This window comes from Gopherus evgoodei, chromosome 9 (genome assembly GCF_007399415.2).
Source record: "Gopherus evgoodei ecotype Sinaloan lineage chromosome 9, rGopEvg1_v1.p, whole genome shotgun sequence".
Lineage (NCBI taxonomy): Eukaryota > Metazoa > Chordata > Testudines > Testudinidae > Gopherus > Gopherus evgoodei.
Window position 1 is genome coordinate 42920165 of NC_044330.1, and position 13732 is coordinate 42933896.

Consider the following 13732-nt stretch of genomic DNA (forward strand, 5'->3'; position numbering starts at 1 on the left):
TCCTCTCTCATACTTAATGACTGCATTCACCTCTTCCACTTGTGGTCTGGTGCTTCTCTAAAGGCCAGTTTTTCAAGTGTAAAAACAAACTGTTTGTTTTAGTACTGACCTGTTTAGCAAGAGTGACATTCTAGTTTTCTAGTTGCAGAATTCTTGTAAAGGAACTAATTTGCATCACCCTACTGATTCCTTGGTAGCTACAGTTTGCTATTTTATGAAGAGTCTGAACCACATACCTCAGTCACTTGTGTTTATTTTAGAGTTCTATACAGCATTAGCAAAATTTTGTACTTCTCAGATGTTAACATGGAATGCTTGAATATTAACACTTGATTAAATAAGCCCTTTTTATTTCACAAAGCTGCTGAACTAGCCAGTGCTTCTTGATAAGCCTGAAGAGCCAGCTCTATATATCCTACCTTCTTTGATTCTGTTTTCATGAACACCTGTTAAAGACAACAGCTATTAAAATGGTGACACAGGGTACAGAAGAATTCCTTCTATGCATCAGAAATTGTACAACACTATTCCTTGTGGCATCGCAGCATAACAATTTTAACAAAGTGAGTGGTAAGTCAGGTGTAGTGATTTTATACATACATGCAAATATGAGTGTATAAACATTTAGCTAGTTAAGGAGCGTTCCTTAAAGAACTAAGACTTTGTGGCTAGCTATAAAGAAAGTAGGTATCAATGTGAACCTCACCTTTCCATTATTATATCCAAAGCAGAAAAATGTACTATACCTTGATTAAATCTACTCCATAAGCGTCCTCTTCTTTCACTTCTTTTGCTGATTGACAGTCAGGATGGAGCATATGATAGAGGTTGATTAAGCATGTAGCATCATCTATTCTAAAAACAAGTTAAGACTCATTTCTCAGTTATTTTTTAAAATACTGTAGCATTGTGTTAGTACAAGTGTGTGAAAGTATGTAGGTATACCAGCCCATAACTAAGATCCAAGCAAAAATTTGAACACATCTCCACAGTGTAAGTGAGCTTCTATATCAGTGGTGTCACATTCTTTGTTATATGCAGAATAAGAATGCTAAGGAGCACTGACCTATGCTATGTCTTGTTTAAGGCCTGTGCTATTAGTCTCTCCCTAGCATATGTTTCAAAATACACAATAGCTCTGTATTCTGCCAAAAAAGGGGAATATTTATCTTCACCAATCCTGGAGTGTAAAATTGCTAGCAATCCAGCCAGTTTCCAGAGCTTTCTCTGACCTAATGTGAGTCAGTTATTTTTAATAGGGAAACTAACATCTCCCAAAATTTAACTCAAAAGCAAATGAGAATTAATCATGTTATCTACATTTAGGACTACTTATCACCTCACAAAAAAGCAGAAAGGGAAGACAGTTTTTTAGTAACTGGAGTTCTTCAAATAGATTTCCTTTAAATATTTTCCAGTCCTACATCATTAATTGTAAGCCTCACACACTACTGAACTTAGGGAAAAATGACTTCCTTGAGATTAATTTCAGTTAATGTGGTAGCCACTATCACAATCCCATCTCCCATTTAAAACTAGGATTTTAGATTTTGTAGGGTACAAAACATACTTGATTTTAATGGACAAGTGAAACAGTGGGAACTGGATAGTATCAGTCATGATGTGTCATCTAAGAACATGTATCAACTATCCGTGGTCTTGCACCAACATTTCCATCAAGGTTGTTTTGGAGTTTTAAAGATGGATTTGTAAATTTAAAAAATGTATTATTAGCTACTTAAAACCCATATGGTAGTCTCAGCTAGTGTTAGCTGAAACTGCTCTGTTGGAATAATTTTTTTTTCTGGTGTTCAAGAAAGGCTGGGATGAGACATGTTTAGTGCAGATGCTCTTACACAAGTAAAGTACCTCACTAAGGCCCTGGAAACTCCAGGGCAAAAACCACCAACTGCCCCAAAAGTCAGTCATTTCCCCAATTTGAGTATGTATACAATAAGGACTAATGATACAGTAACTCCTCACTTAAGGTCATCCTGGTTAATGTAATTTCATTGCTGATCAATAAGCGAACATACTCCCTTATAACCTTGTTTGGCAGCCAGCTGCTTTGTCCACTGCTTGCAGAAAGAGCAGCCTGTTGGAGCTAGCTGGTGGGGGCTTGGATCCAAGGGACCAGCAGCCTATCAATTGCTGGAAGTTCAGCTGTTCCTCCCCGCACTGCCATAACATGTGCTGCTCCTGTCCTCTACCTTGGAGCTGTTCCCAGGAGCCTCCTGCTTCTACTGTGCAGGGGGGGTGGGGAGGAAGAGAGGGGCTAACGTCAGGGTATCCCCCTGCCCCCCACTTACCCCATCTCCATAGGATGGAGGAAACTTGATGATCTACTTAAAAAGGCAATATACTTAGAGTGAGGTCAGCGTACTTAAAGGGCAATGCACATTTCTCACACCCAGGGTGAGTGTGTGTCTGCCATGCTGTTTCCCCTCCCTCCATTTGTGCTGCCTTGTTAACATGTTAACCCTTTACACTGAGTCATTTGTCTGGTGAAAAAAAATTTCCCTGGAACCTAACCCCTCCCCCCACCATTTACATTATTTTTATAGGGAAATTGGATTGGTTTAACATTTTGCATAAAGTCGCATTTTTCAGGAACATAACTACAACATTAAGAAAGGAGTTACTGTACTTCATTTTCACCCTGTCCTCCTAAACTATAAGGCCAATCCTAAAATGCCACTTAAAATCATGAAGTGATCAGTTTATAAAATATACATGTAATTTAAGATTGAGTCTTAACACTCCACTGAGTTAAAATGTGCCAACGGTTATAAAAAAAATTACAGTTTAAGTTCAATTCTGCAGGAACTAAGAGGAACAGGTCAGTATTAATACAATACAATATAACCCATAATTTTTGCATGCATATTCATTCACATAAACCAAAAATCACAGCAAAAATATTTTGCAGTAGGTATTTTCATGACTATTTGAAATCAGATTTGATTTTAATTGTTTTTATGCTAGGGAAACAAAGCAAATCTAGTGTCCAAACAGCACTTACAAATTTCTCTGGATCATATCGATTAATAAGCCATCCGTCTTCTTCCTATTTACCAGATACCAGACCATTCCTCCGAAGTGTCTTGTTGAACGTAGAAGATCATATTTGGCATGTTTATCAATGTCCTCATATGTCTGATGATGAACCTACCCAGAATGAGATTTGTTTACAATCCTGATAATCTCCAAATCTTGCTGAACTGCCAGAAGAGTTATAAAGATTTACCTTTGCAACACCTGCAAAGGTCTAAAATAGTGCTGACAGCACACAGAGGGCCTCAAAGCAATGTCAAACCTAGGTTATTGTATGTAAAAGTCTTAATTTTAGATAACAGCGCACTGAGATATCCGAATTCTAGGGGGTAAATTAGAGGGAAATACAGTCACAACTAATCCTTTCATTATTGTGTGAAAATGTTAGTTTGAAGCCTTTCGTCTACTCCTTAGCTATGCTCAAATGACAGGATCTACACACTAAGCTTTGAGGAAAAAAAAGCAGGAAGGAAGCAGATGTACGCTTGTCATATCCATGCAAGGAACCAGCAGAGCACCTGCAGTCTCAGACCTCAAAGCTTCAGTTGATGCTGTGAGGTAAAATGTGTTAATAGTTCATGAAAAAATTTTTTTAGAAGTCAAATTTGCCTTTTTCAACTATATCTACTTAAGCTTTTTCACACTATATCCCAGTTTGAACAATAAAAACAGACAATTACTCTTTGGTTTGTAAATCAGTTTCACTTTTAAGTTCTGACATAGCAGGAAGCTTCAATGTTTGGGTTATGGGAATGGTTTAACATGGATTTCAAGGAACTGTTGTGGTAAGATGCTATTCAGTGTAAGTGTCCATCAGGCTCAAAATAACTAATCTTACAGTAGAGTATAGGAAAGGTTAAGAAGGGAAACAATGCTAAATATGGAACTATGTTCTTGTACATTTTCAATGAACACAAGTTTTACAACTATATGTGTACTTGAATTAAGAATACAAGTTCCAAGAGTTAAACAAAATGGAGAGGTAGAACATTAAATTCTTTATTCCAACTGGGAGTTACTGAGCACTTGGCAATTTTGAAGATCAGGCCACAGGCATGGCTTAAAGTTAGGAATTACTATTTATAAATCTTAACTTGTACCCCTAAATAAATTTCAAGTAGTTAATACTAACAAAAGTACCACTTTTTTCACTTGGAATCTTAAGGTCAATTTGTGTCTGCTCCAGTCAAATTTTGTAAATATAAGATAACTCTACTCATTTGAATTGTCTCACTAAAGTCAATGGGACTATCTATACAAATAAAATTACACACATGCCTAACTGTATGCAGGAGAATATCTTAATGTTAACAGTATAAAATTAAATATTCATATTTCAAAGCTTATATTTTTGCTGGTTCATAGCTCACTACGGTTAAGTGACACTAATTTATACTTACAAAAATTTTCTGGGAATCTCATCACTATAAGTAGTTAAGAGATTTTTAGTTCGCTTAATTTGTGTAATTGACAACACTGTCAATAATCTGTGTGGGTCTTTCACATAGCCACAATGGAGAGAAAAATATTGACAAAGAGCCTATAGCTGGGGTAAGTGTAGTATCTGAAGCCATTTTTAACGCATTACATTCACTAGATATCAAGTTGGTAGTGTCCCTTTAACTTACCAGAATTTTGTACATATTATACAATTTTGTTTTATGTTCACTAAAGTTGAATTTGTTTTGAAATGGTTAACATCTTGTATAGCAATGTTACAAAAAGAAAATGTGAAAATATAGAATCAGAGTTAGATACAATTGGTCAATGATTTTTTTGTTTTCATAACATGCTGGTCTCATAGACACACCTTAAGACCATTACATACTTTTCACTAAATTTCCAGCTGCTTTTTTAAAAATCTATGCAGCTATTAAAAGGCAATATGATTTTTCAAGAGTTATGGTCCACAGAGAATTCATACTCTCATATAAATGAAAACCTACAAGTTGTCATTGGCATTAGCCTTCCTATTAGAAATAATAAAACAGACTTACTCTGATATAGTCAGCTGAATCTGGCTCAAACTGTGCAATACACAGGTTAAGTACCTCTTCATGACGGTCCTCACGAAACACAGTCTAAAATGATAGTTGTAATTCAGGAATAAATTTTATATTACCCCTTATTCTAAAATGAATAACCATTTCTATTATTAAACAGCCAGTACATTTCTATTTTAGGTAATGACACCTCTCAGGAAATGTCAACAAAGTACAAGGCCAAGAATGACAAGCCACATGAGTGCAATAATTGCCCTCAGATTCCTTACTGCAGTAATTAAATGAAATACATGAAAGAAAAGAAAAACAATTTATTTGCCAGAAGCCACATTGCATTTTCAGCTTCAGGTCAGGCATGTAGTCTTGTTAGTACACACAGTAGTTAAGTGTGTACCTGTAACAGACAACTCATTCCATCTGATTCATCTGCACAAAATTTGCTTGTTCCTGACTACCAGACCTGTAAATTTATGAAAGTGAGCTATGCCAATAAATATCTTCATACAAGACTAACTGCATGCACGCTACAGGTTTCTAAACCAGTATCACTGAACTGGTATAATAAACAGGCCTTTGCAACACAGTTTTAAACTTTCCTTTCAGTATCACACTATACCAGAAGAACAGCACTAGTGATGAATCTTCACAAAGCCAAAAACATAATTACCTTAAGGTTTTCATCCTTGAATATTGGTGGTGGAACAAGTTTGCGTCCCTCTCTCGGGAAGTACACCTGAATCATCCTGTCCCGTTCTTCCCAGGAGGCCTTACGTAACACACCACTTGGTTCTCTAACTACAATGAAACGCTCCTGAAATCAAGGGGGAATTTTTTTTTTTTCATATTTCATCACCATATTTTTCTTAGTTTTTCCCTTAGTATTCAGAGGTAAGGTGAGAAATCTGGCTGGGAAAAATCCTCCTGCACAGCAGCTCAGGATAAGCAGAAATGCTAGAAAAAGGCTTTCCTGTTCACAACTATAAAACTTGTCCAATGTCATTCATATTTATGCTTGTTAGTCATGTTCTAGAGATGGAAAAAACTAGTTACAAGGAAATTCACTGAGCACTTACTGAATAATTGCAAATATCTGGCTTTCTTCTGAACACCCCAAAATGAGATCTCACTCCCCTCCTTTCCCTTCAAGAGAAATTCCTGTATTACAGCATCAGAACATAATTTTTAGTTCTGCCAGCAATAAATGTTTCCTTGTAATTTTATACTGTACTTAACCTGAGGTTGAACTGCGATAACATTTTATTTAAACCCAAGACTGTTCCTTTGAAGTTGCAAGTAAATAGTCAAGAAGCTCTTTTGCAGAATATACTAATAAGTTACTCACACGATGTGGAGTGCTGTAAGTTGTATCAGTAAACACATATTTGATAGTTTCAGTTCCTTCCAGGATCCTGTCTTCTGCTAACACATCATCAATCGGCTCTCGCTCACTCAGAACAGGGGGCATTTTTAATAGTTCTTTAGCTTCCTCAATGGCTTTTCTTGTGGCCTAAAAAAAGAAAATCCAGTAACTTTACAATGAAATATAACACTGTGTTGGAGAGTAATTCAGCACCAGTAAGAACATGTTTAAAAAATAAACTTCCCTCAACTTTTACTACACTGAAATGTATTCTGGAGAGAGACACAGGCTGCTAAAATACTATGCAGGCAATTCTTAAATAAATAATATACCATCTGACTTAAAAACACTGCTTTGTCAGACTCCTGAGTGCTTCTGACAGAAGACCAGAAATTGGGAAAGGTGGACAATAGATTCAAAGAGAATAAGGAAGGTGCTGAAGTCACCTAATTTATTTCAGCTAAGTCCCTAGATAGATTTCTAACCAAGGTGCATTATAACATTACCACACGCTTAGGAGAGACCCAGGATTGTGGTAGTAACAAAACTGGCTTAAGTTAGGAATCTCAACCATCCAGAGGTTCAGCCAGGGAACAGAGAAGACACTGCGGACAAAAACTTCCAGAATTTTAGGTAGTTTAGACATGAAACAAACATACATAGAAAACACACACACACAGAGCATCAAAGACAAAAATGAAGTTTAATTTAAAAAAATCATCATTCCAGAGGAACAGAACTATATGCAGTTTACTCCCATCCATATATAATAAACCAAAACCAAAGAGAAAAGGAGAAAGAGACTTCAAGGCAAAATATCTTCTGAGATACTTAAAAGGATGTCACTACATTGAAATCTTGTCAATTAAAAAAGTTAAACACATTTTTGGTACTACAATATATCTGTGCCCAAGTTGCCGTGCCTTTTTTCTGTTAGTTTACCATAGGTTTCATTCTCCTTAAAAAAAAAATAAAATTGTATTTCATCCTACAGTTATGCTGAATCTCAACTTTTGCACAGGCCTTAATGATTGTGAAGTTATCAACCTTCTACAGTCTTTTACTAAACAAAGACAGACTGCTAAGGACATAACCGGTAAGAACAAAGAAATCAGGAGTCTGATTCACACTGTTTGATTAGATTTGGTACTGAATTTCAGAGATATTAAACAAATTAAAAAAAATGTTTTAAATTTGTGTTTTCTTGGTAACATTTCCCATTAATCTTTTGAAAAGTGTATGCCTAACTGACATTCAACTCCCCACACAGAAGAAAGTAATCAAAGAAATTGACCGTAACTTAAGAGTACCAGTAAAATATATTTTATTTATAAAATGGGCTGGAATGGTGTAGTAGTGCACAGAATTTCAAATATATTTTAGATAATGTTTAACATAGGTCTGTCACTATGACAGCTGTGTTTGTTAAAGTATACAAGAGCTTTAGCTGTTGTAAACCTTTTGATTAAACAAATATCTTTTAAGAAAAAAGGCATCATACCTCTGCTAGTTGTTTTTCTGTCATTAACTTGTAAGTGGGTGGCTTAAGCTCCTGTTTAATGGGTCTAAAAACCTTCTGTAAATCCAATCCTGTCATCTTAGAGAGTAAACTCTGAACCAGTTCATCCATAAAACAAGGCTTTGTGACATCTGACTTTTTTTTGTCTGAAAGAGATTTATAAAAGTTAGATTATTTTCTTGTGCTTAGACTAACATCCAATAGACTCAAAGGTCTGACTACCAGCCCTGTGTAGTTTAGGCATATGCCAGCCGAGAATGAAACAGACCAAGAAGTGAAGTGTGCAAGTGACAAGTTCCTTCAGTACTTTCAAAATTCAAGGCATTAGTCTAGAAGGTAAAACTCCAAAACATACTGATGTTAGCAAGTTAGGCAGTGCTCAGGAAAGAATCACTTTGGAGCATTTTCAGGTCTAAAACAGACTGAGTTTGTGTTTATCCTGTCCCACCCGAGATCTCCAAGCATTCAGAAGATGAAGGGGTGCATAGGTGCTGGAACTAGTACTGCCACCCCCCCGGGGCTTGAAGTGGTTTCCGTCATGTATAGGGTTTAGTTTGGTTCAATAGCTCTCAGCACCCCACTACGCAAATTGTTCCAGCACCCTCGACGGGGTGGCACAGCTCTGTCACTGCAGGCTCTCCACGGCTTTCCAGTCAGCCTGCACTACCGAGCCAGGGCTTTCCCACCCAGGACCGGGAGCGGGTGGCGCGGGGTCGGGGACTGGGCTGTTGCCCGAGGTCCAAGGGCCCAAGCGGACGCGGACGGAAACGAGGTTCGGCTCGTAGCACAGGTCCCAGCCCCTCACCCCGTCGCACGACGCTGGGCTGCGCCAACACACCCACCCGCTCGCTTCCCGCCTCGCTCCGTGTCCCTCCCTCAGGCCAGGGGCTCGCAGCGCGCCCAGAACCTACTGGCCTCCGAACCCGCGTCCTGGCCGTACCCGCGGCTCCACAACAGGGCTCGCCCTGGGCGCCGCAGCGCGAGAGGAGATGCCGCGCAGCGCCACAGAAAGCGCCACCTGGGCGCTCCGAAACCCGCCATGTTGGTGCGCTACTCTGGCCCCCTCGCCCACACAAAGCGGCTTCCGGGTGACCGCGCTAGGCACGCTGGGACGTGTAGTCCCGGGGACACTCCGTCAGTACTAGGCCTCAAGACGATGGCGGGAGGGGAAGAGCCTGGGAGGGGGCGGGTCAGTGTCTGCCATGGGACACTGCCAGAGGCGGAGATATTGAGAATATTAATATTCATTGAGGTCAGTTTTCTAAATCTAGATACGTAGCCTTGGGAGGGCGGAGGCAGGTGTAGAGATGTGCTAGAAATGCAACGTTTGGGAGGAGAGGGAACCTCTGGATTGGAACAAACAATCGACATTTTTGAAGTTTCCTGAGGGGGAAAAAAAAGTGGATTCCAGCTCAGAGCAGTGGCTGAAATGCAATAGACAGATAATTCAGACACAACAAATACATAGATTTCTAAATGAAAAGCCACTTTGAAATGAAAAAATCAAAACATGCCCTTTTGAGACAGTTGACTCTTATTGCAACTCTTATTTTTAAAACTTTATTATCAAAACAAAATTTGGTCAAACAGACACATTCCCGTGGAGTGTTTTCATTTTGATGAACTGATGTCCAATGGAAAAAATGTTTTGTCAGAAAATTTTAGACCAGCTCTAAGCAGCAGTTTACTTCTGCCTGCCATGGTCAGGCATTAGGCTGATCACTGCTGGTTGTTTCTCCCCCTGCTTCTCTCTGCAGTTTTGGGAACTGGGTCTTCTATATAAACTAGTATCAAAAGTAAGTTTGTAAAATATATTTTCTGAAAACGCAACAAAAAGCCCCCAATCCCTTGGGGGTATTGTGGGCACTAGCCAGAAAGGAGTTAATGAGAAAGTGTGGGCTCAATCAGACCTCCTCTGCTATACTTGTGAGAGATGATAAGCCTGGAAAGAGGGGACTGAAAGCAGGAAAGCTCTGTACAGTGCTGGTTGGTTTAGAAAAGGAATGAACTTTCTTGTGTGGTTCCACTAGAAAGAAAGCCTAGCTAGGTCTTAGTAGCCATCCAGAGACTACCTGAAAGAAAGCCTGGCTGGGGCCAGAATCTTTCTAACTGATTTTAGATTCCAGGATCTTCTGGGGGTTGAGGACTGGTAGATAGGCCTGGTACAGAACTTTTATGCTTCCTTTGTTCTCTGTTACTAGTCTGTTTTTCCTCATCTATGGAAATACGAACCTGGGAAGGGGCTATGGGAAAAACCTAGAGACAGACTAAAGAGGTAGCCCCAGAGGGCTTGATTAGACAGATCTTAGCTGCTTGCTACAGGGTCCCTGGGCTGAAAGCTAGAGTAAAGGAAGGGCTTGGGTTCCCCCACAAGTGCCCCGAGGAAGGTAACTCAAAGATCCTTTTGCAGGTCTAGGCTCAGGCTGAAGACGTAATATGAGACTGGTGGATTCTTGTTCCGTAGGACTCTTGTTACCCCTGAAGGGGTGGGACTGTACGTGAACTAGCTGGAGAACTGAATCACAAGTAGTACACTGCTGCAAAAACTGTTTGCAGGGTGTGCTGGAAGAGAAGACCCTGCTATGCCATTCTGGATTGTGCTGGCTGGTGAGTGACACTTCTACACCTTGTATCCGTAATAACGTCATACTTACAGAAACTTGTTTGTGGCAGAGCCTGTGGACTCATCAGATACAGAAAAAGAAAAAGTAATTAAAATGTACATGTTGTTTTCACTGACACAGTAACCATCATCCTGGAGTTGGTTCTTACAGAGAATGTTATTTAGCACAGGTTCTCTTTTGACTAGCTTGTGTGGACCACTGGCTAAAAGGGGTGGTAGCTTATTGTGAAAGCAAGGATTACAATAGTATTAGTGTAACCTTTGGGTGAGCTAGAGTTCACATCATTTCCCATCTCCAGTGATTTAAGAACCCCACTCCCAGCTCCCATAGAAAGTAGCTGGAGACCTGGAGTTCCATCTCTCAAGTCCCAAAGGAACTAAAATGAATTTATTTAAATAATGTTTCTTTATCATAAGATTTTATAATCTAATTTTTACAGCATGACATTCCTGTTTTATAATCCACTGATGACATTTTCACAGTTACACATAAACAAAGAAAAATTAAAATCTGAACAGTTCAGTCCCCACAGAAATACAGTGAGAAAAAACTGAAAATTCCCAAAAGCGTAAGTTTTGTTCACCTAAGTCTCAGAGGCTTTCATCACCAAATCTGTACAGTCTGCTGAGTCTAAAACAATATCTTCCCTCCACTTGCTTGTAGGAATCTTCAGCTGGAATCCATGCAGACTCTTCCTCTGCTGAAATCATTGCTAGCCAGTCAACTAACTGATTAACCAAACACTCAGTTAAGTGCATAGATTTAAAAGAAAACCCTGTTACAAGAAAATACAAAACTGAGATTAGCAAAATATAAATGACTCTTTCCCCATTACTACATTTAAAGAAAAGTTGGTGACTCAGACTAGTTGAGACAATTTAACTAGAACAGTTTGGCTAAAATCAAAACAACATTCAAAGCATACAATTAAAAAATAAGTTCTCCCCCTCCCAATTTCCCCTTCCTATATGTAGCATTGCCCATGCTTCCGTGTTAGAGGGTAACAATATCACTAACCTGCTGCAAAATATTTCAGAGTTGGGGACAACAGCCTGCTTTCTCCTCCTGGACTCAGCTTCTCCCAACTCAAACCGGGCACATGGCCTTTTGCAAAGCAGCTGCCCTGACTGCTGGCCTTGACCCAGCAACAGGGAACCTGTTGGAGCATACCCAAAACTACCACACCCAATTCCAGAAGCTTCTGCATGTGGCGTGCTTAATCTGCCTAGCAACAATGACCCAGATACAACTCACTCCACCTTCCCCAATGGGTCTCTTAAAGAGATATCTCCCTATTAGGCACATAGGTTACACTGGGGAAAATAGGAAAATGCTTCAGCTTAATTTGTTTAAAAAAATTCAAAGAAAACATTACAACAGACATTGTAAATGCATTGTGTTTACAATAATAACATACCAAATCTGATATGACAGTCTCATATGGACAGCAGACTTGCTTGTTTGATAAACTGGGATGGAAAAAAATAAGAAAAGAAGAGTCAATTAAAATATCAATTATTTTCTTGAAAATAATCCACATTCTACAAATCATACCTTACAGAGCTGATCAACAAACAGAATTTCCACACTCTGGGAAACTCCAATATTTTGGAAATTGTTTTCATCCAGACAAAAAAAGCCACAACATCAAACTTTTCACAGAACACAAATTTCAAAAATACTCCTTTTGATTTGGAAATGTTCGAGTGTTTCTCTTTCTGGTTCTCTGGTTGAGATCCTGTGTGATTGGTTTGAGAAGCTGAGTTTCTGGCTTCCTAAATTGGGAGCATGACTGTGAGACAGGGAAAAATCTAAAATCCACATAAAATTAAGAAATATTAACAACATCATGCCCCATTTATTTTTAAGCAAAGTGCCACATATCCTTCAATAAGGACTTTGTTTAAAAGTGAATGGAATGATTTGCCTCACTATTTTCTTTCCTTATCACATGACAGATCCTATTAAAGGGATGGAGGATGTCTCCTAGTTGGTATGTTTGCTAGCAGGTGCAGTGGAATGATTAAAATGGAAAAGAAAAGGTGACTAAAACTTGAAATGTTGCTGACTCTAACTAATCCATATTCCATAACTACTATCATATATACAGAAAACATGATGTGGCATAATTTTCTTGCTGGCTATTTTATCTGGTTTCCGCATAATCAGCTTCTGGTATCGGTATTTGTCTTATTCTGAGCTTGACTATCTGCCTGAGAGGGGGAAATTCTGTAGTAATTTACATAATATTAAAATGCTATTGTTTTCTTTATGAATTTGAGACTTTCATGACCTATTAGGGGATAAATCCATATCCTAAATGGCAAGCTCTCTGTCTGGCACATAGGAAGGTATAATTCCAAAGAAATGGGCAAATTAATCATGTATGTTAATGACTTAAAAATCAATTTCCTTAGGAAAGAATGTCTCTTGAGTTGAGATACCAGTTTTCTTCTCTTTTCTGGAAGCAGTAGCTATCTGACTTGTGATGGTTTTAGTCTTCTTATGCCCTCCATGCAGCCTGTGGTATTTAGTCTTTAGAAAGATAAAGTCATAAATGCCAAGCATATTTATAAACAAATGAAATTGTATCCCTCAGTAATATCAGATTTACAGAATTCTTTATGTGGCAGATCCTGTTTCCTAGAGGCATAGTTGGCTTGAGGATTAAAAGACATGAAACAGCGAAAAACTGTTAAAACGTGTGTTGTTTTCATTTTAATACAACCTGTGACTTACACAAAATGTTATTTGAATAGGTTCTATTTTCATTAGTTGGTTTGGGTCTTCTCTCACTGGTGTGTTGGGTTGCTGTCTCTTGTTGGCATCATGTCACAAAAGGAATTACATCATCTGGGAGAGAGGAGGGGGAAGAAAAAGGGACATTATGTTTTTAATAGTATGCTTACAGTAGGTGAAATGGCAGAGTCTGTTTCATGGTTGGCAGGCTGATAAATTTAGGTAGGTAAAAGAAAAGGAGAGAGAAGACAAAACATGGATTTTACTGTCACAAAGTAATCCATGTTCTACAAATCCTACCTTATTCCTAAAGAATTGGACTTGGCATAGTCACCATGGGTAGCTGCTTGGTCATCTTATGCTGTGGCCTCTTGTTATCTTGGCATCTTAACTATGTGTGACAAAGAAGAACGTGAGTATCCATAAAAATTAT

The 13732-nt window shown here is 38.6% G+C and overlaps 1 protein-coding gene and 1 long non-coding RNA gene across 2 annotated transcripts in view; one reads left to right on the forward strand and one right to left on the reverse strand.

Annotated features, from left to right (window-relative positions):
* Nucleotides 1-236: 236 nt before the first annotated feature.
* On the reverse strand, nucleotides 237-9014 carry MRPS22 (mitochondrial ribosomal protein S22). Its single transcript, XM_030576672.1, has 8 exons — nucleotides 8848-9014; nucleotides 7919-8082; nucleotides 6400-6564; nucleotides 5725-5868; nucleotides 5052-5135; nucleotides 3023-3168; nucleotides 747-855; nucleotides 237-446 (listed from the first exon to the last, which is right to left on the reverse strand). Exons 1-8 carry the CDS (start codon nucleotides 8975-8977, stop codon nucleotides 354-356), a joined length of 1035 nt encoding a protein of 344 aa, XP_030432532.1. The 5' UTR covers nucleotides 8978-9014; the 3' UTR covers nucleotides 237-353.
* Nucleotides 9015-9102: 88 nt separating this feature from the next.
* Nucleotides 9103-13732, forward strand: part of LOC115658120 — a 42874-nt gene continuing 38244 nt past the window's right edge. Inside the window, exons 1-2 of the long non-coding RNA XR_004002162.1 lie at nucleotides 9103-9188; nucleotides 10401-10543. This is a non-coding gene — a long non-coding RNA (uncharacterized LOC115658120). The remainder of the gene's footprint in view (nucleotides 9189-10400; nucleotides 10544-13732) is intronic.

Coding starts and splice junctions, on each gene's coding strand:
- MRPS22 (XM_030576672.1), bottom strand. CDS start 8,977: ATGGCGGGTTTCGGAGCGCCCAGGTGGCGCTTTCTGTGGCGCTGCGCG. Junction 3,169..5,051: donor ATTCAGCTGACTATATCAGA/GTAAGTCTGTTT, acceptor CATTCTGGGTAG/GTTCATCATCAGACATATGA. Junction 856..3,022: donor GATATGATCCAGAGAAATTT/GTAAGTGCTGTT, acceptor ACTTGTTTTTAG/AATAGATGATGCTACATGCT.